Here is a 27,622-nt window from a genome sequence, read left to right on the forward strand (position 1 = left end):
AACTCCAAAATTATGGCATTTAGGTATAGGGAATATAACATGAAAAATAATTTGTATTTCTTAGGGACTTCAAAACGCAAAAATATACAGGATGTTCTATTTAAAATAAGAAAGTTCATTAGATTTCCAGAAAAACGGAAGATTTGACAACAATGTAATTACCACTGTAATATCGGTCTCATTAGAAGACCTTTACCCACCAAAATCTATAAGAATCGTTCAGGCGAGAAATTACCGTGTTTCCATACTTTATCGCTACCCTCTATAAGAATAAAAGTATATGACATGCACTATCAATAAAACATCAGACAAAGCAGCTAGGGGTAAATAATTCAAAAGATTTTCAGAAGAAATTGATACACAAGAAAAAACCAGAAATATTAGAAGACATAAATAAAACATGGAAAGGAATAAAAAGCTGGATACATTCAGCGGAAAAAGAATGTCTACTGCGTAAAACTCAAAAGAACAAACAGTGGATATCAGGGGAAAGGGGAAACTTTAGAATTAGTGAAAAGAAGAAGAGTTATGATACAATATACCACAAAAACAGGAAACAACACTCAAGAAATAGCGGAGATAAGCGGGAAAATCAAATGTATGTGCATCAAAGATAAAAACAACAATATAAATAACGTATGTAAAGAACTGGACCCCCGTTGAGCTCCCCCCCACTTGAAAAAATAATTAAACAAATAGCGCTGATTTTTCATATTCCGCACATTAAAAATGTTGAGCTCGTTACACTGGGGGATAACCTTCACCGAAATCGAAGGTAATAGTTGATTTTTACCTTCAGTGACTGCACTATACAAAAGAAATTGAAATTTAATGATCTAAATGCGCGTATTTTGCGAGCTCATAGATTATTAAACGATATGTAGTCGCCAAATAATTAATTTATCTCTCTTAAGCCGGGAAGATGGAGTGGTTTTCTTGCGAAGGGGTTGTAGCTCAATAATCGAAATGCGCGTGATTCAAGAGTTTATTCTTAGAGTATATACCCTATTCAACTTATATCCGCGATACGATATATTTTAATTTTTCTCAGCATTTTTTCAAGATTAACCAATTAAAGGGTTGTTGGGGGTGAAGGGGATGGGCTCAAAAATCAAAACTAAATCACTTCGAAAGCCCATAAATAGCTCGTAATTCTGCCGCAAAGATCGATTCAATATCCCTATTTTTAAGTAGTGGGGGGCTGACTCAGCCCCCTACTAAAATATTAAATTCCTGCCCAGTGTAACGAGCTCAAAATTCTTAATGTGCAGAATATGAAAGCTCATAAATAACTCATAAATCAGTGATATTTTTTATTTAATTTTGGCAAGTGGGGGCCAGCTCAACAGGGGTAAGAACTGGAGCAACTTGCTAACCGCCATGAAAGTCATATGAAGCCATCTCCCTCACACAGAATCGCAGCCAATGGAGAAATAGAGCCAGTTGAAATAGAGTATCTATCACGTATCACCACTCCCTGACAAAAGCTCAAGGGATGAGGAAGAGGACAGGAATAAATAATATATAGGTATTTGTTTATATTATATAAAAATATTTATTAAAAAAATAAATTAACATAAATAAAAATAAATACAAATAAATAAATAAATAAATATGTGAAATAAATTATTTAAAACTAAAAGAGATGATCTAATATAAATATATTAGGCATTAGAATAAAAAAGAATATAATTTGACAGTCTTCTTATTTTGACTTTGTACATCATATTTTATAATATACCGGGTGTCCACTTATATTTTCCCCCATTTTAACTGCCTATAACTTCTAAACGGCTCAAGATAGAAATATGCGGTTTTCGCTGAAATGTTTTATTTTAGTAAAAGTTTTGTCTGAATTGATTGAATTTTTATATCGCTTTCAAATACGTAAAACAAAATGGAGGATTGAAAAAAACGTTGTTGACTTTTTTTTAATGGAACACCCAGTATATTTTTTTGTAAATTGATAGAAAGGTCATTCACCTATCCAGCGAAATAAAGTTTTTCAAAATCGGTTGTCAAATCACTGAGTAATTAATTTTTAAATTGAGAGGTGCAACATGGATATATCACATAACATAATATTAATTATGTGATTTCCACATTGCATCTCTCATTTTAAAAATGAATTGCTCAGTCATTTGACAACCGATTTTAAAAAATTTTATATCGCTGAATAGGTAAATGAACATTTTTTTCAAGTTTTTAGGTAAATGATCATTTTTTATATCGCTTTTAAATACAAAATGGCGGAATTTAAAAAAAAAACGTTGTTGACTTTTTTTATTAAAACACCCAGTATATTTTTTTGTAACTTGAAAAAACGGTCATTTACCTATCCAGCAATATAAAATTTTTTAAAATCGGTTATCAAATGGCTGAGCAATTAATTTTTAAAATGAGAGATGCAATGTGGAAATCACATAACATAATATCAATTTGCTTATAATATTATTTAGGTATGTGATATCCACGCTACACCTCTCATTTTAAAAATTAATTACTCAGTGATTTGACAACCGATTTTGAAAAACTTTATATCGCTGGATAGGCGAATGACCTTTCTTTCAATTTACAAAAAAAATATACTGGGTGTTCTATTTAAAAAAAGTCAACAACGTTTTTTTTTCAAAAATCCGCCATTTTTTTTTCGTATTTGAAAGCGATATAAAAAATTCAATCAATTCAGACAAAACTTTTACTAAAATAAAACATTTCAGCGAGAACTCCATATTTCTATCTTGCCCCGTTTAGAAGTTATAGGCAGTTAAAATGGGGGAAAATATAAGTGGACACCCGGTATATTTAAGAATATTAAGAATACCTATAATAAATACTTCAAAGCTTAATGAAACAAATACAACATAAACAAAAAAGTGTAAATAAGGAAGAGGTAAATAGAATTATGTATCCAATTACTAAAGGAGCTGGAATCAGCTCACATTTAATGGACAACACCTGGCTTAGTCCAACAATAATTAAATAATAAATTGATATGTATCGTTTTCTGTTATTGGCGCCTTAAGAAAGTCTTGCTTCTTCCGATTCTTCGCCTGCAAAGGTATCAACAACACCATCCACCACTTCATCAAACACTTCCGTTGATTCTTTAGGTTGTGGTGAAGTCATAACCGTAACTTTCTTTGTTTGAGTGGTTGTGTTTTCTGTTGAGTCAGATATTTCATCTTCTATAGCATCTTCGACCATATCAGCAATAGGATCTTCACTTTCTTCCGAAGACAATTCCTGAACTTTAGTAACTGGAACAATTGTCTGGGACGTTTTAATACTATCAGTAATGCCAGTTCTGATTTTTGGACTAGTAGCTTCAGTTTTTTGTTCTTCTGTCGTTGGAATAGGTGTATCTGGTGGTAGACTGGTAGATATGATTGGATTTACAGAAACATTTACATTTGTATCAGAAGTAATTTCTGTGGAGGGTTGGTTTTGTGGCATCGGTGCGTTCGTAGTCGGTTTAGAAGATTCGGTAACAGGTTTGGTTGTTCTTCTATGATGTGGGATTTTTGTAGCTTTTTTAACAGGTCCCACAGGTTTTTTCGTAATTACAGTTTTGGGTGTTGTGACGGTTTGTTGTAGCTGAGGTTTTGATTTTCTGCGTATCGGTTTCTTTTCAACTGGTTTATGTATAGGTTTTCTTGTATTCCTTCTTAAGGGCTTTGGCGTGGTGGTGGTGGAAACTTTATTTTTATTACTGGAACTTGATGAATCATCTTCCCCTTGGAAGTATTCGCCAATAAAATCATCATCAAAAACACTGTAATCTACGGAATCACCATCACTGTCATCATCGTCATCTCCGTCAAATCCAAAGTCATCATCGTCGTCGTCATCGTCGTCATCATCGTCATCGTCGTCGTCGTCATCATCGTCATCATTGTCATTGTCAACTGGAGGTAGTGGTTGAGGTGGTTCCAACCTTAAACCGTTTGGTCCAAATCGAAAGCAAGAAACTCGGATTGCTGCTTCGACGTCATTAAGGGCTCGAAGTTCCAGGCCTAAGCAAGCATTGAATTCCTCTCCTTGACGACCGATGTTGTAAACCCGACCACAGAATTTTGAAATGCCGCCTGGCAAAGGCATGCAAATAGGAGGAGGTTTTCTTCCTAAAAAGTAAAGAGTATTTCTATTACCTATGCTTAAATCAAGAAAAATATATGAATTTACAAGAGTAATTAACGCTAACCGAAAGAGCTAAAAGATAAATCGAAGACCCTAAACTTTTTTAGCGTCTAAAGAGTTTTTCCGAATGCAATTATTGTGAACCTGTATAGCTCTAGGAAATAGGATTTCTCTCTGAACTGTAACAATTCCGGTCTGAAAATTTTTCTAATTTACTATATTAATTGTGAAATAAGCCACAATTTAAGTGGAAATTAAGTTTATTGACGTTTCCACTTCCGTTGAAACGTCGTTCTTCTTCCGTCGTTTTTCCTTTATCGAAATACAAAATATTAATAAATTAAACAAGTAAATTTGTATTTATGCAATGCATAGATACAAATGTACTGCTTGAGTTTGAAAATATATAATAAAATATCTAACAATAGCACGGGCAAAATACCTAAGCGTGAGCCACGTTCGTTATTCACTAGTAATGTCAACCCGCCTTTAGGCTGTTTTGAACATACATTTTTAAAAAATTTACAAAGGCGTACAGGAAAACGGATTGTGGCGTAGACGCTATAATTTTGAGCTTTACCCAAATAGCACGGAACAGGGTGTATTAAGTCTTTTAAGGATGCTTTAAAACTGTAGAATAAAACTAAAATTAAAACCGATTAGTTTTTAAGTAAACCTTAAGGTTGCAATAAAACCGCTTTCAGCATAAAAGGGCCCACACTGAATGAGGTCAATAAAACCAAAAATAAAAACCTTCTTAAAACTTTGTTTTTTTAAGCAACTGGTTTTAAAGCTGCTACGAAGGTGCTTTTCAACACAATGGTAAAAGACACTTTAAGTGCAGGCAGTTTTATAGCAAACTTAAAAAGGTTTCTTAAATGGAGACTTTTAAAGACAATTTACCATATTAAATGATTTTTTAAACCCATGTACTCCATATAGGCCAACAAATTTTTACATGTGTATTATTTTACAACCATAAAATAATAAAAAGTACTTGGTTATTTCGGACTGTCAAGGTAGAAAAACACTTGCGCACCCAACTTTATTGATAATGTTAACAAAAATAGGTCTAAATAACTCACGCGCCCTAAAATTTCTGACTTTGGGCGATTAAAAAATAATAATAATAAAACAATTTACATTCGAAAAATATTAATTTTAAAGAAAAATAATTTTATCTACAATTTTAATGTTTTAATGTTAAAATAAATTGAATTTATGTCCGTAAGTCGCTTATTTATCATTTTTATGTAAGCCTTATATTGTAATCTATCATGGCTTTTAGCATCTTCAGAAAGCAATATGGCCGAAAACCAAATAAAACTATTTAGTCTATCGACAGAGAATTGTTAAGATCAAATGGTTTTATTTTATACCTTTCCTAGAGAATATTTCCTACAAAAAAGCAAGGTTGCCTTGGAATTAAAACCGTTTAGTTTTAATGCTGCTGTCAATAATGCCACTCGGTTTTAATGTGAATCTAACCTTAAAATCGAGGCGTCGTTGTGCTGTGTGTGTTGTATTCTTTGAAAAATAAGCCGTAATGACCAGTTCGTTTATATTTTAAATACTTGCGACTTATTTCTGCCATACTAACTGTACTTTTTTACAACACACTACACCACTGTTTCGCTCTAAAACAAATGGTCGACCATTTTGGACATGAAGGTAAGGAAGAGGGGATGATATTAGTTTTATTGTTTCTAATAAGAAGCATAGTTTAATCTTTACGATAACCAAATTGATTCAGTTAATAGCGTTTGGTTTTAATATAGCCTAATAATTGCTTTTAAGAAAGTAACTTTAAAGAAAACTAAAAAAAATAGTTTTAAGGCATATGATTTACTGACATAATAGTATTGAGATCAAGTAGTATTAATAATAGCTTTTATTAGCCATAGTAGGAGAATCTTTGAAACTGCAATAAAACTAAAAGGTCACAAATTATAATCTAATAAAACCACACAGTCCGAAAGTTCTTCATAAAACTGATTAGTTTTAAAGTGAACTGAGAATAAACCATTTTAAAACTACAATAAACAAATTATCTATTAAGATTAATTAGTCTTATTTGATATTCTTATTATATACTTTAAAACTAGTGACAAATGCTTAACAGTTTTAAAGTTCTGGCAGTATATCTACAAGGTAACTTTAAAACCATTATCTTCTTATTTACCGCAATAAAACCTTTATAAACCTTAAATAAAAATAAAATGTTTTTATTGTGGTACTTGGGTACCGCCTTTATCGTGAGCGTATGTGTTGGTAGGTTTACCCAAATAAACAGGCTGCTGTGGCTGGGCCACTTAAAGAGAATGAATGAGATGGAGTCGTCAAAACACATTTATAAGCAAAGGCCAGAAGGAGTGAGGAGAAGAGGCAGGCCGAGAGCACGATTTAAGGACCAGGTGGAAGACGACTTACGTGAAGCTGATTCTGGAACAGAATCTTGGCTCTACAACCATGGGTTGTAGAGCCAAGGATGATGATGATACTTTTAGTGTGACCAACTCCAACTCAGTCGAATCCGGGACAAGGCTGAAAAAAATACCTGAAAACCGGGACTTTTCAATGGAAATCGGGCCATTGTTTTTTTCAGGAGACGATAATTCAAATACTTCTTCTTCTTATTCTCATTGTCCTTATGCCCAATAAGAGCGTCGGACTTTGCTATCACCTATCTTTTACCCATTTTTTCCACGCCTTCCGGTCTCCTGTCATTTCCTTCATCTGTTGCGCTGTTTTCCCTCTCTTGGTCCCGATTTCTTAGATTTGTTCCATCCACCCCTTTGTAGGTCTGCCCCTTTTTCTTTTCCCTTGTCTTTTCGCATCTGTCACCTTCTTTACTAGTCTGTTCTCGTTCATTCTAGTTATATGTCCAAATCAATTCAGTTTTCTTTTTTCAATTTTTATTTTGTATTGGTTCCTGTCTTAGCACGTTTCTGATATTTTCGTTCCTTTCCCTGTCCATCTTCGTCTTTCCAGCTATTTTTCTCAGCTGCTTCATTTCTACTGCATTTATGGCACTTTCATGTCTTTTAGTTGTAACCCATGTCTCGCTTGCATATAGAAGAGTTGGTACATACTGTGATTGTATTATATACATTTATTTTTGATTTCCCTTTTTCCCAGTATCGTATTATTAATCGCATAATATATTTTCGCAGCTTTCTTTGTCCTATTTGCAATTTCTACGTCTAGCTTTCCGTCTTTCGATAAAAATTAAAATTAAATTAAAATACAGAAACGAAAAAAAGTCAACCGTTTTAGTTTTTGTAGAACTATAATACCACGATATAAAATGCATGCGTTTTGGATGTGGTATTAGTATTACACTCTAGAAATTGTCGACTTTTTTTTGTCCCACCGATTCAATTAGATGTGAATTCTTAGAAGAATAACGTATTCAAAATTTCAAAATAGAATTTTGCCAAAACGTTGAAAATTCGGATGAACCGGAAGACATGTCCGGTTGTCCGGGACGCCGGGACACGACTTTGTATTTCGGGCCATGTCCCGGATTTTTCGGACTAGTTGGTCACATATAACTGTTGTAAAAAAATGCATAATAACTACCTCTTAAAACCCACAAAATTGCATTACAATGCAATTTTTGCAGTTTCTAGTTGCCAATAGTTTCAGAAAAATCGTAAAAAATGTGTATTTTTTTCAACGCCCTGTATCTTGAAGAAACCGGACGGCGTTACAAAAATTTTTTACTGAGCAAACCCCAATTATTTTTCAGTTTTTTACCTATCCTAGAGACGGTGCTAGCTTTTTTAAAACACCCTGTATATCATACAAGATGAGGCAGATAAAGGGCCTATTAGAAATATCTCGAGAACTAAAGGTAAGAGAATCATGAAAATTGGAATACAGGGGTTTTGAGGTATGAACTATTTAATGAAAATATTTTGGTCTCTTTGCTACTTCCGGTTATACCGGAAGTTGATTGTAACTTCGTTTTTTTAAATGGGACACCCTGTATATTTTTACATTTTTGGATTCTGCTCCATGTCTTCTTTCTTAAAATATGAGGTTTTGTAATATTAACAAAAGGTAGTTTAAAAGATAATTACGGTTTTTTATAAATTTTGTAGCAAACTTCACACCCTGCAAAATTGTACTGATTTGATATCAAAAACTCCATTTATGTTCAAGTGATTTTTAATATAGTCTATTATTAAAAATTAATAATATTTTCGAAATGTTTAATTTTAGTATACAGGGTTGGTCGAAACTCGGAATGAGTATTTTCTGAGTTTTCTTAAATAGAACACCCTGTATTTTTGTACTGTAATGAAATCATATTTTATAGTACGTTTTTATATTTCTTAAGCATTCTCTATACCTAACTGCTTTAATTTGTAAGTTATTTGTAGTTCTTTAAGCCCAACATTAATTGCAACAAAAATTACGTGAAATATTAGGTTTGCCGTGAAAATATTCAATCATAAATAATTTTTCGAAAATAAACACATATTAATCTCGAGTGACCCTTAAGTTATTAATACTGGTTGATATATCAAAATACCTACGTAGTTAAGATTGTTGGTGTGTTTAATATTAATAAAAACATACAATATTCTCTCTAGTTGCCTATGATTTTTACACTAAATATTCTTAAACATTTGCTTTGCTTAAACATTCTACTATTTTTGAAGTTCCATTTGCTTTGCTACCATTACTAATATGAATTTTTCTAATGAGGAACTGATTCCGATGTTTTTTGTTCTAGGAGAGTAGAACAAATAAAAATGTGCTACTAGCAATAAGAATTTATCATCAGCAATTAAATGATAGATGACAACCAAAAAGAAAAACTTTTTAAAATGTACTAGAGCGGTTTCAACGAACTGGACATTTAGATTACGAGAAATCTGATCGAACAAAAACTATTGTAAATGATTAAAATTTAAAATGAATTAAATATTAGTATGGACGTTCTCGTAATCTAAGTATCTAGTACGTTGAAACTATTCTAGTAAACTTTGAAACGTTTCTCTTCTTTGTTGTCGTCTATCAGAGAGTTGCAGTTGCAGATGATAAATTCTTGTTGCTAGTAGTACATTTTTGTTATACTCTTCTAGAACAAAAACTTTACTAGTCAGTTCCCCATTACAAAAATTTATATTAGTAATGGTAACAAAGCAACTGGAACTATAAAAATAATACAATGTCTAATATTTAATCAAGTTTAGTGTCAAAGCCATAGCCAACTAGGTAGAATATGGTTTGTTTTTATTAATATTTTATGCACCAACAATCTTAAAAACGTAGGCATTTTGGTATCTCATTAAATATTAATAAATTAAGGATCATTCTAGATTAACATGTATTTATTTTCAAAAAATTATTTATGATTGATTATTTTCATCGCAAACCTAATAAAATTTCACGTAATTTTTGTTGCAGTTAATGTTTGGCTTAACACGTTCAGTGCCACATGTATCCAACATGGATACACGCGTCACACTGATTTAGTGGACGCGGGTATCCAATGTGGATGCACATGTATTTTTGTATTTTGAGCCGTGTACATCCGCACCAGATACACACTACACACCGTCTAAATATCTTTATGGGTGCTTGTAAGTAGTGGCCTACGAAATCCAAAATCCTGGTTGGCCTGCAGGTACTGCGATGATTTTTGCCTAGACATATTTTTAAACAAAATAAAGGGAAATGAAACAATTTATTTATTTTATACAGAAAAAATATATATATAATAAAACATTTGTGGGTTAAAAAACAAATTTAAAGATAGTATTTTTCGATAAAATGAACGAAATGAAACTGTTTCTAGATACATAAAAACATGTGGCCGGATACATGTGGCCGTGTGTATCCAATGAGGATACATACTAAAAATGACGTCATATAACAATTAAATCATGTTTTTACAGGTTTTTCTTAAAACTTTCTTAAAAAGCATACTAAGACCATGTTTTATATTTGTTTTCTTCATTTTGACAACTTCGGCCTGTGGAACCCTATTTTTGTGTTACCATGGTGGCACTCAATGTGTTAAAGAACTACGAATAACTTACAAATTAAAGCAGTTAGGTATACGGAATGCTTAAGAAATAAATAAAAAAGTACTATAAAATATCATTTCATTACAATACTAAAATATAGAGTGTTCCATTTAAGAAAACTCAGAAAATACTCATTCCGAGTTTTGACCAACCCTGTATATTAAAATTAAACATTTCGCTATATTATTAATTTTTAATAATAATAGACTATATTAAAAATCACTTGAACATAAATGGAGTTTTTGATATCAAATCAGTACAATTCTGCAGGGTGTGAAGTTTGCTACAAAATTTATAAAAAAAACCGTCATTATCTTTTAAGCTACCCTGTATAATATTACAAAACCTCATATTTTAAGCAAGAAGACATCGAGCAGAATCCAAAAATGTAAAAATATACAGGGTATCCTATTAAAAAAAACGACGTTATAATCAACTTCCGGTATAACCGGAAGTAGCAAAGAAACCAAAATATTTCCATTAAATAGTTCATATCTCAAAACCCTTGTACTCCAATTTTCATGATTCTCTTACCTTTAGTTCTCGAGATATTCCTAATAGGCCCTTTATCTGCCTCACCCTATATACAGTATTAAAAATGAAAAGATACTAGAACAAAACTATTATTTAAAAACATCATTGTAAAGTTTTAAGATTAAGAAAAACAAGGATTCTGTCGATTTCGATGTAGATACGCCTCTGGCCTCGGTACTGATAAAGTACTGGGAGATAAACACAGATTCACGTTCATTACCATAGCACAGATATAACAGGTGGATGCACTCGAGAATTAAACCACAAAACAAGTTGAAGAAATGACCTTCACCTTGTTAACCCACACGATCTTCTTTGAACTTAAGTTGAAGATGAAGATGCAAGACAAAAAATGGGAAAGTCAATTAACGCATAAAAACTCTGGTGAATCCTCTTTATGTAAATTTTTCAGAGGTCAATCAGCTAAATAAACATGGTATCAAAAAAAGTTATATTTGAGGAATGTACCATATTTATATTTAATAAAAAGAAGTAGTGTTAAAAAATGCACATTACTTTTAGTATAGAAATGTATGCAAAATTCATTTTTGTATAAATTTAGTAATACTAAATTTGCTAAAAAAAATTAAATGTTGGCGTTTCGAATTGTACCGTTACGAATTGTGGCGTTACGAATATGTATAGTTACGAAGTGTCGCCGTAAGAACTGACGCCGTTACGAATTGTCCGTTACCATTTGTCGGGTTACGAACACTCGCGTTACGAGATGTCATGGAATCATGTTTTAATCAACTATTTTTAATGGGAATAAGCCACAATTTTACCAAAAAAATGATTTTATTAACGTTTCGAAGCCCAAATCGGGGTTCGTTGTTCAAATACAAAATACTATTAAAATAAACAAAAATGTTGTTGCTAAGTAAAAAAATTTTTCTAATAATTTATTTAATCTGACTCATTTATATTGCCAATTCAAACGTATATTATACATTTTAAAGTAGTAGACTTTAAAATGATATCGCCAATATTTATGAGTTCCTTTGCTGGGACGACTTTACTAAAAGATAGTTCATTCGATTACATGAAATCAATCCCAACTCAAGAATATCCGTCACAAAAAAATCATAGCATGTGATCTGTCTTTAAAAAGACAACCAAATGCAACGATGACAGTAAAATTCTCGCGTTAGAGATTCCATAGTAAATCACGAGGGAAAACCAGGAAAAAACCTCGTGATACTATCCCGACATCGTAAGTATTTGGTCTTACATTTAATTTACTTTCAAAAAACTAATACCAAATTCTGATTTTAATATGTTTAAATTATAAATAATATTAATAATAAATAGATATAAAATAAGTAATACTAAAATATAAAATTTGTACTAACTCGATAAGTTATTGACTTACTAATCGTGGTATTTTCTTTCTATTGACTTCCTCTTTCAGTATGGGTAACCACATCCTACTGCATTCTACCGAGGAATTTGCGACACAATTGGTTTCATTTAGCATAATTAAAGCCGCTTCTTTGATTTTTCTCTTTTTACTATCTGATTCTTTCAGGACTATACTTGAATCTCTCCACTGAACTCTTTGTTCATTATCTCACGCGTTTTGACATATTTGAGATCTATCAAATTCTCTATTTTTAATGTAAGACTGATGTTCACTTATTCTAACGTTTAATGGTCTTGATGTTTCACCTAAATAAAATTGTTCGCATTCACAAGGTATTGTATAAATGAAATTCTTTGTTCTTTCTTGTTCATTGTTAGGTTTAGTTTTAGATAGAATAGATCTCAATGTGTTTGTTGCTTTGAATGTTGTTGAAATGTTGAATTTATTTCCAATTGTTTTAAGTTTCTCGGATAGTCCTTTTATAAATGGTATTGATATTTTCCTCGTATTATTTCTTGTGAATGTTGTAGGATCCCGTTCTAAGTTGTCTTAAATATGTCAACACGCATGGGATAATGAACATAGAGTTCAGTGGAGAGATTCAAGTATAGTCCTGAAAAAATCAGATAGTAAAAAGAGAAAAATCAAAGAAGCGGCTCTAATTATGCTAAATGAAACCAATTGTGTCGCAAATTCCTCGGTAGAATGCAGTAGGATGTGGTTACCCATACTGAAAGAGGAAGTCAATAGAAAGAAAATACCACGATTAGTAAGTCAATAACATATCGAGTTAGTACAAATTTTATATTTTAGTATTACTTATTGTATATCTATGTATTATTAATATTATTTATAATTTAAACATATTAAAATCAGAATTTGGTATTAGTTTTTTGAAAGTAAATTAAATGTAAGACCAAATACTTACGATGTCGGGATAGTATCACGAGGTTTTTTCCTGGTTTTCCCTCGTGATTTACTATGGAATCTCTAACGCGAGAATTTTACTGTCATCGTTGAATTTGGTTGTCTTTTTAAAGACAGATCACATGCTATGATTTTTTTGTGACGGATATTCTTGAGTTGGGATTGATTTCATGTAATCGAATGAACTATCTTTTAGTAAAGCCGTCCCAGGAACGCAACTCATAAATATTGGCGATTGTATAATATACGTCTGAATTGCCAATATAAATGAGTCAGATTAAATAAATTATTAGAAGAATTTTTTTACTTAGCAACAACATTTTTGTTTATTTTAGTAGTATTTTGTATTTTGAAAACGAAACCCGATTTGGGCTTCGAAACGTTAATAAAATAATTTTTTGGTAAAATTGTGGCTTATTCCCATTAAAAATAGTTGATTATAAAAATGCCACAAGAAAATAGCTTCAGAACAACATCATGTTTTAAATACTGTCACTTACCTTTGATGGTCGTATTGGTTAAAACTCGATCATTAAAGCTCATAGAAATTGCGAGTTGATCGCCTTGTAAGTACTGAAGTACTGCACATCCTGGACCTTTAAGATTGAGCAATTTGAGATTAAAATCTCTGCAACAGTTACACATTTGTTTGGCACATGTACAAAATCTGTTTGGTGGATTTTGTTGTACCGGCTGTTGAGCCTGGGCTACAACAGTTTGAGATACATTTTGGTTTTGTCTAGTTCGGGTTATTTTTGTTCCATAATGGACCACTTTCTTTTTTGCTTTTATGGATTTATTATCTAAAAATATAATGATTCTTCAATAACTGTAATACATAATATGATTAGATGAATAAAAGAAATCTAAATCAAGAAAATAAGAGTAACAAGAAAGTAGAGATTGGAGAAAAAAGTGTTTGGATATACGTGTGTCAGGTGAAAGCAATGACGTATTGATAACTACAGCAGAAAGATATTGCGTAGTTTCGGTTTGATGAGGAATGTCACCAAAAAAGTCAACTGAAGCACCTTCCAAGAAACAAATGGCTACAGAGTGCCGAACAGGAACAACTGGACCAATATAGAAAAGAAAAACAAGAAGCATTGATACTCTATAGAAGAAAAAAGAACACATGGATCTCTGAACAAATGCAAGAATTAGAAACGAATAATAAAGATAACAAGAAATTGTTCGAATACATAAAACAACAATACAGCACCAAAAACTGTCACAAAAATAACCAAAAATGATTAGGAAAATCATTTCACGGACCTATACAAAAACAACAACAAGGCAGATTCAGAGGATGAGGATATAAGAAATAACAGAGATGAAGAGGAAGGCGCACCTACTTATCAGGAATTCATGGAGGTACTAAAACAACTAAAAGTAAACAAAACGCCAGGGCCAGATGAAATGAACAACGAACTGATCATCAACGGAGGAGAGGAGCTCACGAAGCGAATGCACAAATTAATGGTTACAATAATTTGGAAGGACGAAAGCATGCCCATAGAATGGAAAAACGGACATATCGCACCAATCTTTAAGAAAGGAGATCCAACTAAGTGCTGCAACTACAGAGCAATTATGCTACTAAATACAACGTATAAGATATTGACCACAATTATAAGAACCCGACTAAATCAATACACAGAAAAAATTGTAGGACCATACCAACAGGACTTTAGAAAAGGAAGATCAACAATAGATGCAATACACGTACTAACACAAACAATTGAAAAAGCTATGAACATGACATAGAATTACACATACTATTCATCGACTTCCAACAGGCCTTCGACAGCATATACAGACAACAATTATTAAAGGAAATGAAAAAAATTGAGATACCGGCAAAATTAATAAGACTAACTAGAATGGCAATGAAATACTCAACAGCAAAAGTTAAAACAAATGAGGGAGGGAGATACAAACGACATCAAAATAGAATTTGTGGTAAGACAAGGAGACAGTCTGTCAACGACACTATTTAATATCGCTCTAGAAGGAGTAATTAGGGACACAGGCCTGAAAAAGACATATTCAAAGCTCAACACAGATCATAGGATATGCGGATGACCTAGGACTGGTAGCACGAGATAAAAAAGACTAGAAGAGGCACTTTTAACCCTGGTAAGAGAAGCAAAGACGATCAGATAGCAAATCAATCAGAATAAAACAAAATACCTTTACAGAAATAAAGATAGGTGAAAATACATTCCAGAGAGTAGATTGCTTCAAATACCTGGGGGTGATGGTGGACGGCAAAAACGGAAGGAGTATAGAGATAAACGAAAGGATTAAAGCAGGTAATAGAGTATATTGGAAATATCACCGACTACTCAAGGACAAAAACCTGAGCAAAAAAACAAAATCAAAAATAAATACAGCAGCAATTAGACTAGTGATAGCCTATGGAGCAGAAGTACCTTACAAAAAAAGACGAAAAAAAGTTAAGAATAATTGAGAGAAAAATTATGAGAAGAATACATGGCCCAGTGAAGACAGAAACAGGGGAATATAGAAAGCTGATGAACCATGAAATAATAAATATAACTGAAGGAGAAGATATTTATAGTAAAATTCATTAAAGCACAAAGGCTTAGATGGTTTGGGCAAACACAAAGTAGAGGGGTAGAAGAACTGATCAGGAAGATAATGAACTGGAGACCAGTAACAAATAGACCAAGAGGAAGACCAAAAATAAGATGGGAAGATCAACTGCTAGACGATATATCAAAGATGGAAATTGCAAACTGGAGAGAAAATATTCAGGACCGGAGTGAGTGGAAGAAGATAGTAAAGAAGGTAAAAAAACATCACAACCTATGAACGACGACCTAAAGAAAATTGTGGACTAATCCACCGCGTGAAATGGATTAAAAGAGCTCATAGTATTTGAGCGACCTATACTCTAACAAGAGGGAACAGTCCATACCTATATACAGGGTGATCAACTTCTGTGACAAAGTCCAATATATCTGTTATTATACAATATATGAAAAAAAGTTGTCAATAAAAGTTATAGACACCTTTAATGTACACATTTTAAAATTAGTGAGAAATATACAGGGTCCTCCATAACACGGTGCCAAACCAAAGTTATGTTTTTTTAAATAGAACACCCTGTATTTTATTTAAAATCTGGTTTCTCTACATTTTTCTGATTCTAGAAATATAACACTTGTCTAGGGTTATACTGAGTGTTTCAAAGTTACGAGCACTTTTATTAAAAAATCATACTGATTTGATCGCCCTGTATGTTTCTGACAGTGTAATATAAACTTATTTTTTTAACGCTTTTGACTGTAAATATTAAAGTAGTTTTGCAACAATGTACAATTTTTTTTATAACTACACAAATTGTATACAGGGTAAGTCAAAATGTAAATACAAGATTTTCTTCATAATTTTAAATGGAACACCCTGTATTTTATATTATTATCGAAAAGTTCTATCACTATACTTACATATCTTTTAAATATTCCCTATACCTAAAGTTATTAGTTTTCGAGATATTTTAGTTTTATTGATGATAACAACATGTATTACTTAGTTATTAATAACAATACTTTAATTTATTAAAATTTATTAAAAAACTAAATTAAATAAAAAAATGTTCAACGTACTTCTTATGTTATAAAAGGTGTTCAAAATGACCTCCCATAACGTCTACACAAGCCTGGAGACGAGTTTAGAAAAACCTACTGATGTTTTTAAGAATTTGTTGTGTGACACTTTAAAAGGCGTTTTGAATCCTTATTTTCATATCGTCAACTATTGTTGGAGGTGCCCTATACACTACGTCTTTAATATAACCCCAAAAAAAGAAGTCACCTTCGTTTAATTCTGGTGATCTGGGTGGCCAGTGAACTGGCCCATCTCTTCCTATCCATCTTTCAGGAAATAATTCATCGAGTTCACCGTTGACAAGTGCGTTTTGGTGAGAAGGGGCTCCGTCGTGAAGGTACCACATATGTTGGCGGATGTTTAATGGTACATTTTCAAGTTAGAATAGGTAAATGATTCACTAGAAAATTTAAATAAACCTCACCATTTACCGATTCCTCAAAGAAAAAAGGAACTATAACGTAATTGCCTATGCTTCCACCCCAAACATTTAAGGACCATCTCATTTGACTATGTGTCTGAGCACAGTGCGGATTGGTTGTGGAATAATAATGAAAATTGTGTCTGTTTACACTACCATTTTTGTGGAATGTTGCCTCGTCTCCAAAAAAAAAGGACAAAGTCAAAAAAATCTCTTAGTATAAATATTTGTTTTTGTGACCATTGACAAAATTGTACTCTTCGTTCGAAATCATCCCCAACAAGTTCCTGATGTAATTGTATATGATATGGGTGCATGTTGTTTTTCTTAAGTATGTTTTAGATAGATGCATAACTTATATCTTGCTCTCTTGTAATATTTTGAATACTTGTATGAGGATTTTCTGTAACAGGCAGTAAAATATTTAATTCATTTTCATCCGTAATAATGATTTTTGTTTTTTCTTTTGCTTCATAAACAGAACCAGTACGATTAAACCTGTCTAATAAGTTGTCAAATGCTCTCTTATTTGGTTGTTGACGCTATGGACACCGTTCCTTATAAATTATTGTGGCAACTAATGAGTTTTTGAAACACTCTCCTAAAATCCGTATCATGTCTGTCATTTCTTCACGACTAAAATGCATTGTTAGGTAACAATTATAACAATATGGCAAACAATTATAATCAATAACAAAAGTAAAAACGTACAGATAATTAAAACCTTACATCTGACAGTTCTTGTGTCAATTACTTCAAAGCCACCTTAAACAAGAACTTGCAGCAATTTATAGTTCCCATTTCTTCGCGGAAAATTAATATCATTTTGTTAGTAAATATAAAATTGTCGTTATTGTATAGAATTTACCATAAAATTGGAGAAAAAATGAAATGCAGTCTAATTTTAATTATCATTAACAAACTCATTGGAGGTTTCTAATATTAAGGGTAATTAATTTAGTGTAATAAACGTATCTATGAGTTAACAACAATAAAACTAAAATATCTCGAAAACTAATAACTTTAGGTATAGGGAATATTTAAAAGATATGCAAGTATAATGAAAGAACTTTTCGATGGTAATATAAAATACAGGGTGTTCCATTTAAAAATGTGAAGAAAATATTTTATTTGCATTTTGACTTACCCTGTATACAATTTGTGTAGTGATAAAAAAATTGTACGTTGTTGCAAAACTACTTTAATACTGACAGTCAACAACAGTAAAAAAATAAGTTTATATTATACTGTTAGAATCATACAGGGCGATCAAATCAGTATGATTTTTTGATAAAAGTGCTCATAACTTTAAAACAAGTATAATCCTATACAGGTGTCATATCTTTTTAATCAGAAAAATGTAGAAAAACCAGATTTTGAATAAAGTGTTTCATTTAAAAAAACATAACTTTAGTTTGGCACCGTGTTATGGAGGACCCTGCATATTTCTCACTAATTTTAAAATGTGTACATTAAAGGTGTCTATAACTTTTATTAACAACTTTTTTCATATATTTTATAATAACAGATATATTGGACTTTGTCACAGAAGTTGATCACCCTGTATAATGGACCACTTTCTTTTTTGCTTTTATGGATTTATTATCTAAAAATATAATGATTCTTCAATAACTGTAATAATATAATAATAAAATATGATCAGATGAATAAAAGAAATCTAAATCAAGAAAATAAGGGTAACAAGAAAGTAGAAATTTTGAGAAAAAAGTGTTTGGATATACGTGCCGAAGTGTCAGGTGAAAGCAATGACGTATTGATAACTACAGCAGAAAGATATTGCGTTAACATTAAAAACTTTGAATGATTTGAATATATAAGTATGATAAGTGGTAAGATTCAAGAAGAGAAGAAAATCAATGGAATAATCTTAATGAGTTCTCGAACAGCGTGTTAACGAACAGCTGTCAGAGGAAATTGAAATGAAACGTGGGTTGAGACAGGGATGCGTGTTGTCGCCAATTCTTTTTAATGCCTACTCGGAAGAGATCTTAAAACTTCTCTTGAAGGTGAAACAGCTAAAATAAAGGTAAATGGAGTTTTCATGAACAATATTAGATATGCGGATGACACTGTAATCTTAGCCGAAAATATTAGGGATCGTCAGAAGCTGCTGACCAGAATGCGGAGTTTGGACAAAAATACGGTCTAACAATGAACTTGAAGAAGACAAAATTTATGAGAATATCGCAACCTCAAAGAAATAACGAGAATCTCTTCATAAATGGAACCAATGTCGAACGAGTAGATCAATATGCATATCTTGGAACAATGATCAACTCCACAGGTGATTACTTCCAGGAAACCAAAATCAGAACAGAAAAGGCTAGAGCAAATTTTAACAAAATGAGAGAAAAGTGCTCTGCACAAGAGATTTGAAGTTAGAGCTAAGAGTTTAGTTGGCTAGGTGCTACGTTTTCTCGACTTTGTTTTATGGAATGGAAGCTTGGACCTTGAATGCGACATTAATGAAAAAACTAGAATCATTCGAGCTGTGGGTGTGCTGAATAATTCTGAAAATATCGTGGAACACGTCACAAACAAAGAGGTTTTGACAAAGATGAATAAAGAAATGGAAATCTTAAAAATTAAGATTAATTTATTTAATACCGTCAAAACAAAAAAATTAAAATAGGTATCCAGAGGTGTAACCAGGATGATCCTAAGGGGGGTTACAACTACTTGATGGTCTCTGGGGGGTATGAAATTAGTAATGGTGTTAAGCGTATAGAGCTCAAAGTACATCCAAATAGGAGTTATAACCCCCAAAACCCCCCTGGTTACGCCTATGTAGATATCTCGGACATATTACACGTGGAGAGAGATAAGACTTGCTCCAATTGATTATGCAGGGAAAGACTCAAGGAAAAAGAAGCATAGGGAGACGCAGAATATCGTGGCTGCGCAACCTGAGAGAATGGTACAGATGTACATCAAATTAACTTTTCAGAGCAGCCGTCTCTAAAGTCCGAATAGCTATGATGATTGCCCACCTCCGTCGCGGAGATGTCACCTAAAGAAGAACCTTGTACCCTGCCGTACTGCTCCCTCATAGGTCGATCAGATGCCCGCATATTCCAATCTAAGCGCCAGATTCACATTTAGAATTTTATACTGACGCGTTAGCCTTTTTGTTTTTCCGATGGCCTGGGCTGGGCTTGAACGCACATACCTCACGGCGAAGTGAAGTGTGGGCCAGCCGCTAGTCGCACTGAGCTATCCGATCGACATCGGACTTTGTGAATAAGAAGAATGAGTTCTCAAAAATCTTTAGTACATATGAATATACATATAGAGAAACAAAAACATTATGTAAGTAATCCATTCGTCAGAGATATGACCTCTAACAACGCGACGAAACAGCTGAATTTTGCTGAAAATGTCAATTTACGACATTCAGATTCTTAGTAAATTGTTGTTTTCGTGTCCCCCCGTACGAGAGGTGGTTTTAGGGGAAGCCCGGTGGCAAACTTTTTGCATCTTTTTTCTTCTTCTTCTTCTTTTATATAGGCAGTACTGCCTGTTTTTCTTCAACGGTGCCTTTCATTCTGCCCCTAAATTGTCATTCCATATTTTCCTTGGGCGTCCTATACTTCTCCTGCCTAACGGTGACTTATCCCTGGCTATTCTTACTATCCTTGATTCAGACATCCTGCTTATGTGCTCATTCCACTCTTCTTTTCTGTTCTTTACCCAGGTATTTATATTGTCTACCCCACATATGCGTCTGATTTCCTCACTTCTTACCCTATCCTGTAGTCCTTTTCCAGCAATCCTTCTTAAGATCTTCATTTCGTTGGTTTCCAGATGTCTTCGTGTTTTGCTTGTATCTGGTCTTGTTTCGGCCGTGTAAGTCATAACTGGACTAATAACTGACTTAAACAGTGATGAGCGCGCTAATAACCGGCAAAATAGCGCAAAAGATGGAAAAGATATTACATTGCGAAACAAAGAGAGATGAAACTAGTGGAGGTGGAAATGATCGTTATAAACGTAGAAATTAACATTACATTACATAGCTTCCCACCTTTGGACGTCTGTGACAGTAGTATTTTATAAAATTCTACTATCAGAGTGACAGTTCTCATACTCCTTTGATACGTCTAAAGGTGGGAAACTATGTAATGTAATGTTAATTTATACGTTTATAAAGATCATTTCCGTCTCCACTAGTTTCATTTCTTTTTGTTTTGCAATGTATTATGTTTTCCATCTTTTGCGCTATTTTGCCGGTTATTAGCGCGCTCATCACTGTATATTCGGGCCTTTGTTTCCATTATTAGGTGTTTGTTTTTTCAAATTGTGTCATTTAGGCATTCGGCTATTCTATGGGCTTTAATTATTTGGTTTTTTACCTCTTCTTCGATATTTTTGTCGGCTAATTAATTCCCAGGTATTTGAAAGTCACTTGTATAATTTGATTGTCTAACTCCAATTTGCATCTTATTGTTTGTTTTTTGGGCTAATATTTTTATACATATTCATTTCTTTTGCGTTAATGTTGAACTCGTGCAGTAATCTTTGTAGGTCGTCCTCGCACTCTGGTACTAACACAGTGTCATCAGCGTAACAGAGTATTTTTATCTCTCTATTGCCCATTTTGTACCCTCTTTTTTTTCACTTGTTTTATTATTGCATCCAACATTATGTTAAACAGTGGAGGGCTTAGTGAATCTCCTAGCCTGATTCCTGTGTTTGTTTCTTTTTTAAGATCCCAAAATTAACATTCTCAGCAAAGTCAGCTTGCTCGTATGATTTTTAGAGATTCAGTGGCAGACATGTCAAAGTAATCTGAATGAACAGAGAACAGTTTAAAAGAACAAATAGATAAATAATAAACATATAGAAGAATAAACAATTATTTAGAAAATATTATTAAAATTCCTATAAAATGTTACATCGAAAAAAACAATGAAACAAAAAGTTGCAGTGGAAAGAAGAAGTGGAAATAAAATAGATCAAGATAGAATAATAAAATAAGAGCAGTAAATATGCGTAGCTTAAGAGTGTTATATAAATTACCAAAGAAATAAAGAAGAAATATTAGTTAAACATAAAATAAATAATATAAAAACTCTTTACCTACTGCTGCAGATGCAGCAAATGCTACCAATATAAATATCAGCAACAATTCGAATATAAACGATAGCTTCATCGTTTATATATTTTTGAATGAAATACCTATAAAAAGATTAGATTTGTTATATAAGAATTAATACACATTTCTATATACATACTGCGAGGCATAAGTTAGGGCGTTAGGGGATATAGAAAATGATGCTCATTTTCATAGTTGATTTTTTCGTAAACAGATTAAAGAATTGCGCTATTTTTTTATTATTTTACATTTTTCTTTAGTATGTACACAGTTGGGTAAAGTTCTTTTTTGTACTTATACCGACTGGAAGAAAAGAAATGTTTTTCTTATGTCAAGTTTGGGCAGCCTGTAGGGAGGACGAGGTAGAAATGTGAGTATACATTAGAATCGTATTGTAGTTTTATGCTTTGTGAATATTTTGCTTTTTTAATGTCAATGCTATCTTTAAAAACAAAGAAAATAGACGGTTTTGTAGTTTAACATGTATTTTAACCGAAACAAGAGTCTGAGACACCCTGTAGGCAGAAAAAGATACAAAGATTTTATACATACATCGATATTAAGTTGTAGTCTCATATTTTGTGAACATTTTATTTTTTTAATTTCTCTGATATCTTTAATAACAAAGAAAGTAAAAGGTTTTACTCTTTAATATGTGTTTTAACTGACGACATGCGATACGTGAGAAGGCCATGTCTTATCATACCATTAAGATGAAATTATTTCCTATATATAGTGCGAAAGAAACAGAGTGTTCAAAAAAATCTGAATAATGTACCTCTCGATATTTAAAGAACCCACACGTAGACACCAAATACGTACTTACTCTCAAGAAAATTCCACCCCAAAACAACACAGAGCCTCCATTAAACAATCTCGTCTCTCTTATGTTGCGCTGTGCATACCGCTTATCTGGTCGACAAATAACTCTTACATGTATCGATAAGAACTGTTTACGTTATATGCCTTTTTGTTTTTAAAGTTTTGTTAACTGTTTATTGTTAATTTAGTTTTGTTTCAGTTAAAACACATGTTAAAGAGTAAAACCACATATTATCTTTGTTTCTAAAGATATCAGGGACATTCAAAAAACAAAATGTTCACAAAACATAAGACTACAATACGATTCCGATGTACCTATACTCACATTTGTACCTCGTCCTCCCTACAGGATGTCTCAAACTTAACATAAGAAAAAACAATTTTGTTCTTCCACCCGGCCCGGCATAATAGTCCAGGGCTCATCTGTTTTGAGATGGACGTTGAGAGGTGACTCAAATTTTTTTGCAGAAATTGCTTGAAAATAACTTAAATAATAATATGTGAGTTATCCTCCCACTCAAAATGGTCCGGAACATTGTTTAAATAATCAGAATGTCAAAATATGAAGGAAAAATTCGATTTTTTTATTGGTTTTTTTATTCTAACTTTAAAACTGTTCATTTCTGAGAAAAGTTTTACTAACATAAAAGTTGCGTAATTAAATTTCCTACAATATAGAATTGGTTAAAAATTTAAAAAATAGTCACCCTTGTTGCAAAATAGCAATACTTGCGAAAAAACCATACCAAAACAAGTATTCGCATTTTACGTTTTTCAACCATTTATGCTACACTTAGGACCTTCATATTTTACCCAATAAAACTTTATGATATCATAAAACAACACTGTAAATTTCATTAATATCGGTTTAATAGATTTTGCAAAATAAATTTTGCAATCCAGCTTTCGCAAAAAAAGTTCATTTTTTAAAAATGTTGCAGGACTGAAAATACAGCAGATAGTAAGTTGAATTTGTTTTTGCTTATAGAGGTGTACTGTACTTTTCATTTGCAATTTGCAAAATTAAAATCGAATAATTACCACGGCGTCAGGAAATTTTTTAAATAAACATTAATTTTTGGTGCTACGCGCAGGACAGCGGTGTTCGAATCACACAAGTTGATTTCCACCAAAATTTCTTCTAATCTTTATCTAATATATTATTTTCTTACTCTATATTTTGTTGTATTTTAATATTTTAATTCCAAAAAAATCAAACTAATTTTATTATTGTTTGGAAATATTGTTTAAACAATTGCATATGTTTAAAAATAATAAACTTTTATTCTCTAAGTTAAAATATACGAACAAAGAAAGTTTTTGCTAAAAAAAGTGTTATTTTAAAGGATAAAGTATGTGTTTTTATTTTGCAATTAACAAATCTATTTATTTATATCGAAATGTAATAAAAATTAAAATGTATCAATCATTATTAAAGGTCATTGAAATGCCCAATCAGAGCAAACTATCCGCTGTCCTGCGCGTAGCACCAATAATTAATGTTTATTTAAAAGAATTCCTGACGCCGTGGCAGTTAGTCGATTTTAATTTTGCAAATTGTAAATAAAAGGTACAGTACACTTCTATAAGCAAAAAAAAATTCAACTTGCTATCTGCTTTATTTTCAGTCCTGTAACATTTTGAAAAAACGAGTTTTTTTTGCGAAAGCTGGATTGCAAAATTTATTTTGCAAAATTTATTGAACTGATCTTAATGAAATTTACAGTATTGTTTTAGTGTATCATAAAGTTTTTCTGAGTGAAATATGAAGGTCCTAAGTTTAGCATAAATGGTTGAAAAAACGTAAAATGCGAATACTTGTTTTTGTATAGTTTTTTCGCAATTATTGCTATTTTTCAACAAGGGTGACTATTTTTTAAATTCATAACCAATTCTATTTTGTAGGAAATTTAATTATGCAACTTTTATGTCAGTACAACTTTTCTCGGAAATGAATACTTTTAAAGTTATAATCAAAAAACCAAGAAAAAAATCGAATTTTTCCTTCATTTTTTGACATTTTGATTATTTAAACAATGTTCCGGACCTTTTTGAGAGGGAGGATAACTCAAATATTATTATTTGAGTTATTTTCAAGCAATTTCTGCAAAAAAATTTGAGTCACCTCTCAACGTCCAAATGTACTAATATTTTTACAGATCCGCCCTGGTCTATAAGTATAAAAAAGAGGTTTGAGTAAACCTTTGCACAACTGTGCAAATACTAAAGAAAAATCTAAAATAATATAAAAGAATTAGCGGAATCAGTTAATCTGTTCATGAAAAAATCAACTATGAAAATGGGCATAATTTTCTATATCCCTAACTTATGTTTTATACTTATATTTTGATCGCAGACATTCAATAAAGATGCAACTGAGCTAGTTTTTTAAACAAAAAATATTATTTACTTTAAAAACGACTTTTAAACAAGAATTTTACCTAAGATTACGAATTTTATTATAATAATATATGTAATCGTGGCCTTCGTTTATACGTCAGGATGGTCAAGGATTTTGGGTCAGAGAAAGTGAGTGTTGTTAAGAAAGTCCACTCTTTAGAAAAATGTGTACAACGGACAACGTGCTGTGTAGATAATATACACATATTTATATATAGTAAACCTGTGTCGACGGCTACCTGTCAAAAGCAGCCACCTGTACTAACGGCCAGTTTCAAAATTTACCAAACCAATGATATTCCCTTATTTTTGACCTGGTAATCCTGGTATTAACGGCCACTTTTTTAATACGGACACGGCCAAGTAATCTCAAATTTTTAAAGCCCACATCATAGAAATTTACCTAATTATCGGTTAGTTAATATCGGTTAAAATATTTTTGTCTATTTGTTGATGGAAATACACAATACTATTACCTATCGTATCTATCTAATAAAAATATTACCCTAAACCTTAAAATCAGATTAAGACGCTGTTACATATTCTCCACATTGCTGTATGGCATGGAGAGATGGACCCTTACAGAGACACTAATTGGAGGCCTTTGGAATGTGAATATATCGACGAAATAGTTTTACATCGAATGAAAAAGAGCACAGAAATAACAGAAACAATAAAAATTCGAAAGTTACAATATTTCGGCCATGTAATGAGACCTCCAGAGATATATAACCTTCTACATCTCATAATACAGGTCAAGATCACCGGAAGAAGTGGCCCAGGCCGAAGAAGAACATCCTTGCTCAGAAAACTCCTGCTTGAGCTGGTGAAGACAGTTATTATTGCTAATATGATCGCCAATGTTCGATAATCGGACAGAGTACTGAAAGAAGAAGAAAATCTACGTAAAAAGGGATAAAATAACCTGTATGATTAAAGTCTGTGATCGAAAGGTTCCTAAGGTGCTATATTAATATGATGAAAAATATAATCGCCGAAAGTGAAAAGTATGGTTTAAGTATAACTTATAACTTATATAACTTATCTCATGCTGCTATTTGGAAAAATTTAAAGCTAAAAAATATCCCGCAAAAAATAATTTCCATCATAAAGTCACTGTATACCGAGGCGAAATGTAGCATGACACACAATAGTAACGAATTCAACATACTTACTGGAGTCAGACAGGGATGCGTGCCTTCTCCGTTTCTTTTTAACATAGCTGTAGATGTTCTTTCCAAACTAGACTGCCTCTATACTCCACTTAGGAGTGAAGAATCTTGGAACGCGCATATAGATGTGATCCCGGTGAGGGACTCTGTCTCTGCCCCAAATAAGTTCAATGACCCCAATCAGGTTCGATGCTGTCTTGATACAAGAGCCCTAGGTATACCAGGACCAAATAAATGCAGTAGATAGCAACTTCCGGTTTGACCGGAAGTATTAGAAAGCTATACGTATTTTAGTTATGTAGCTCAGAGACAATTCCACGAAAAAATCTGATTATTTTCATAGAGAAGAAACTTGTCTACATTTTTATGGTTTGTTGGCAGTTTTGGTTGTAGTGGTGGTCTTTTTATTTTACTTTTCAGATCTATTTTTTCATTTTATGGAAATAGTTTATATTAAATGATGGTAATTTAACCGGTAGGTAGGTCTATTAATTAATATAGTCGTACCTTGGATTAAACCAGAAATTTAATAGACGGTTAAATGTTAAACTATAGCACATACCTACCCGTTTTCTTTGTGCATAGTAGGAACAACAGATTACACTGTTGTGACCCCGGAGCTACACCAGGGCTATTAAGGAATGAATTGAAGAGGAAAGAAGGGAATTAAAGAAGAAATATCCCAGATTGAAGTCCGAAAAAACAGCAGAAATATCCGTAAAAATTCAGAACGACAAAAATTTCTTTATAAAACAAACTAGAATAATTTTAAAAAAAATACGCAACACAAAAATAAACAGACAAAATTTTTCTCAATGGAATTAATTAGCATCACTTACAGTTATTTTGCTGTGAGCTAGTACAAATAATAAATAATAAAAATATAAACTGTTAGCTTGTAAAACAGCGTATTTTAAATGGTTTACTTACTAAAAAGTTAAGAACTCCAGTCAGTATTCCAGTGAAATCGCACTTCTTAGTAAAACTACACCACAAGACTGTTCAATAACCGTGAAAATATTGAAGAGTTCTTGGAGATCGGAGGGG

General features: G+C 32.3%; 1 protein-coding gene across 1 annotated transcript; it reads right to left on the reverse strand.

The window, feature by feature from the left end:
- Positions 1-1,531: 1,531 nt before the first annotated feature.
- On the reverse strand, positions 1,532-27,622 carry LOC114331292 (phospholipase D C-like). The gene is made up of 4 exons (XM_028280816.2): positions 27,506-27,622; positions 22,166-22,264; positions 13,509-13,811; positions 1,532-4,124 (listed from the first exon to the last, which is right to left on the reverse strand). Exons 2-4 carry the CDS (start codon positions 22,236-22,238, stop codon positions 3,022-3,024), a joined length of 1,479 nt encoding a protein of 492 aa, XP_028136617.1. The 5' UTR covers positions 22,239-22,264; positions 27,506-27,622; the 3' UTR covers positions 1,532-3,021.

The sequence above is a fragment of the Diabrotica virgifera genome, chromosome 10 (genome assembly GCF_917563875.1).
Source record: "Diabrotica virgifera virgifera chromosome 10, PGI_DIABVI_V3a".
NCBI lineage: Eukaryota > Metazoa > Arthropoda > Insecta > Coleoptera > Chrysomelidae > Diabrotica > Diabrotica virgifera.

Coding starts and splice junctions, on each gene's coding strand:
- LOC114331292 (XM_028280816.2), bottom strand. CDS start 22,238: ATGAAGCTATCGTTTATATTCGAATTGTTGCTGATATTTATATTGGTA. Junction 13,812..22,165: donor TGCTGCATCTGCAGCAGTAG/GTAAAGAGTTTT, acceptor TTATATTTTTAG/ATAATAAATCCATAAAAGCA. Junction 4,125..13,508: donor AACCAATACGACCATCAAAG/GTAAGTGACAGT, acceptor TTTACTTTTTAG/GAAGAAAACCTCCTCCTATT.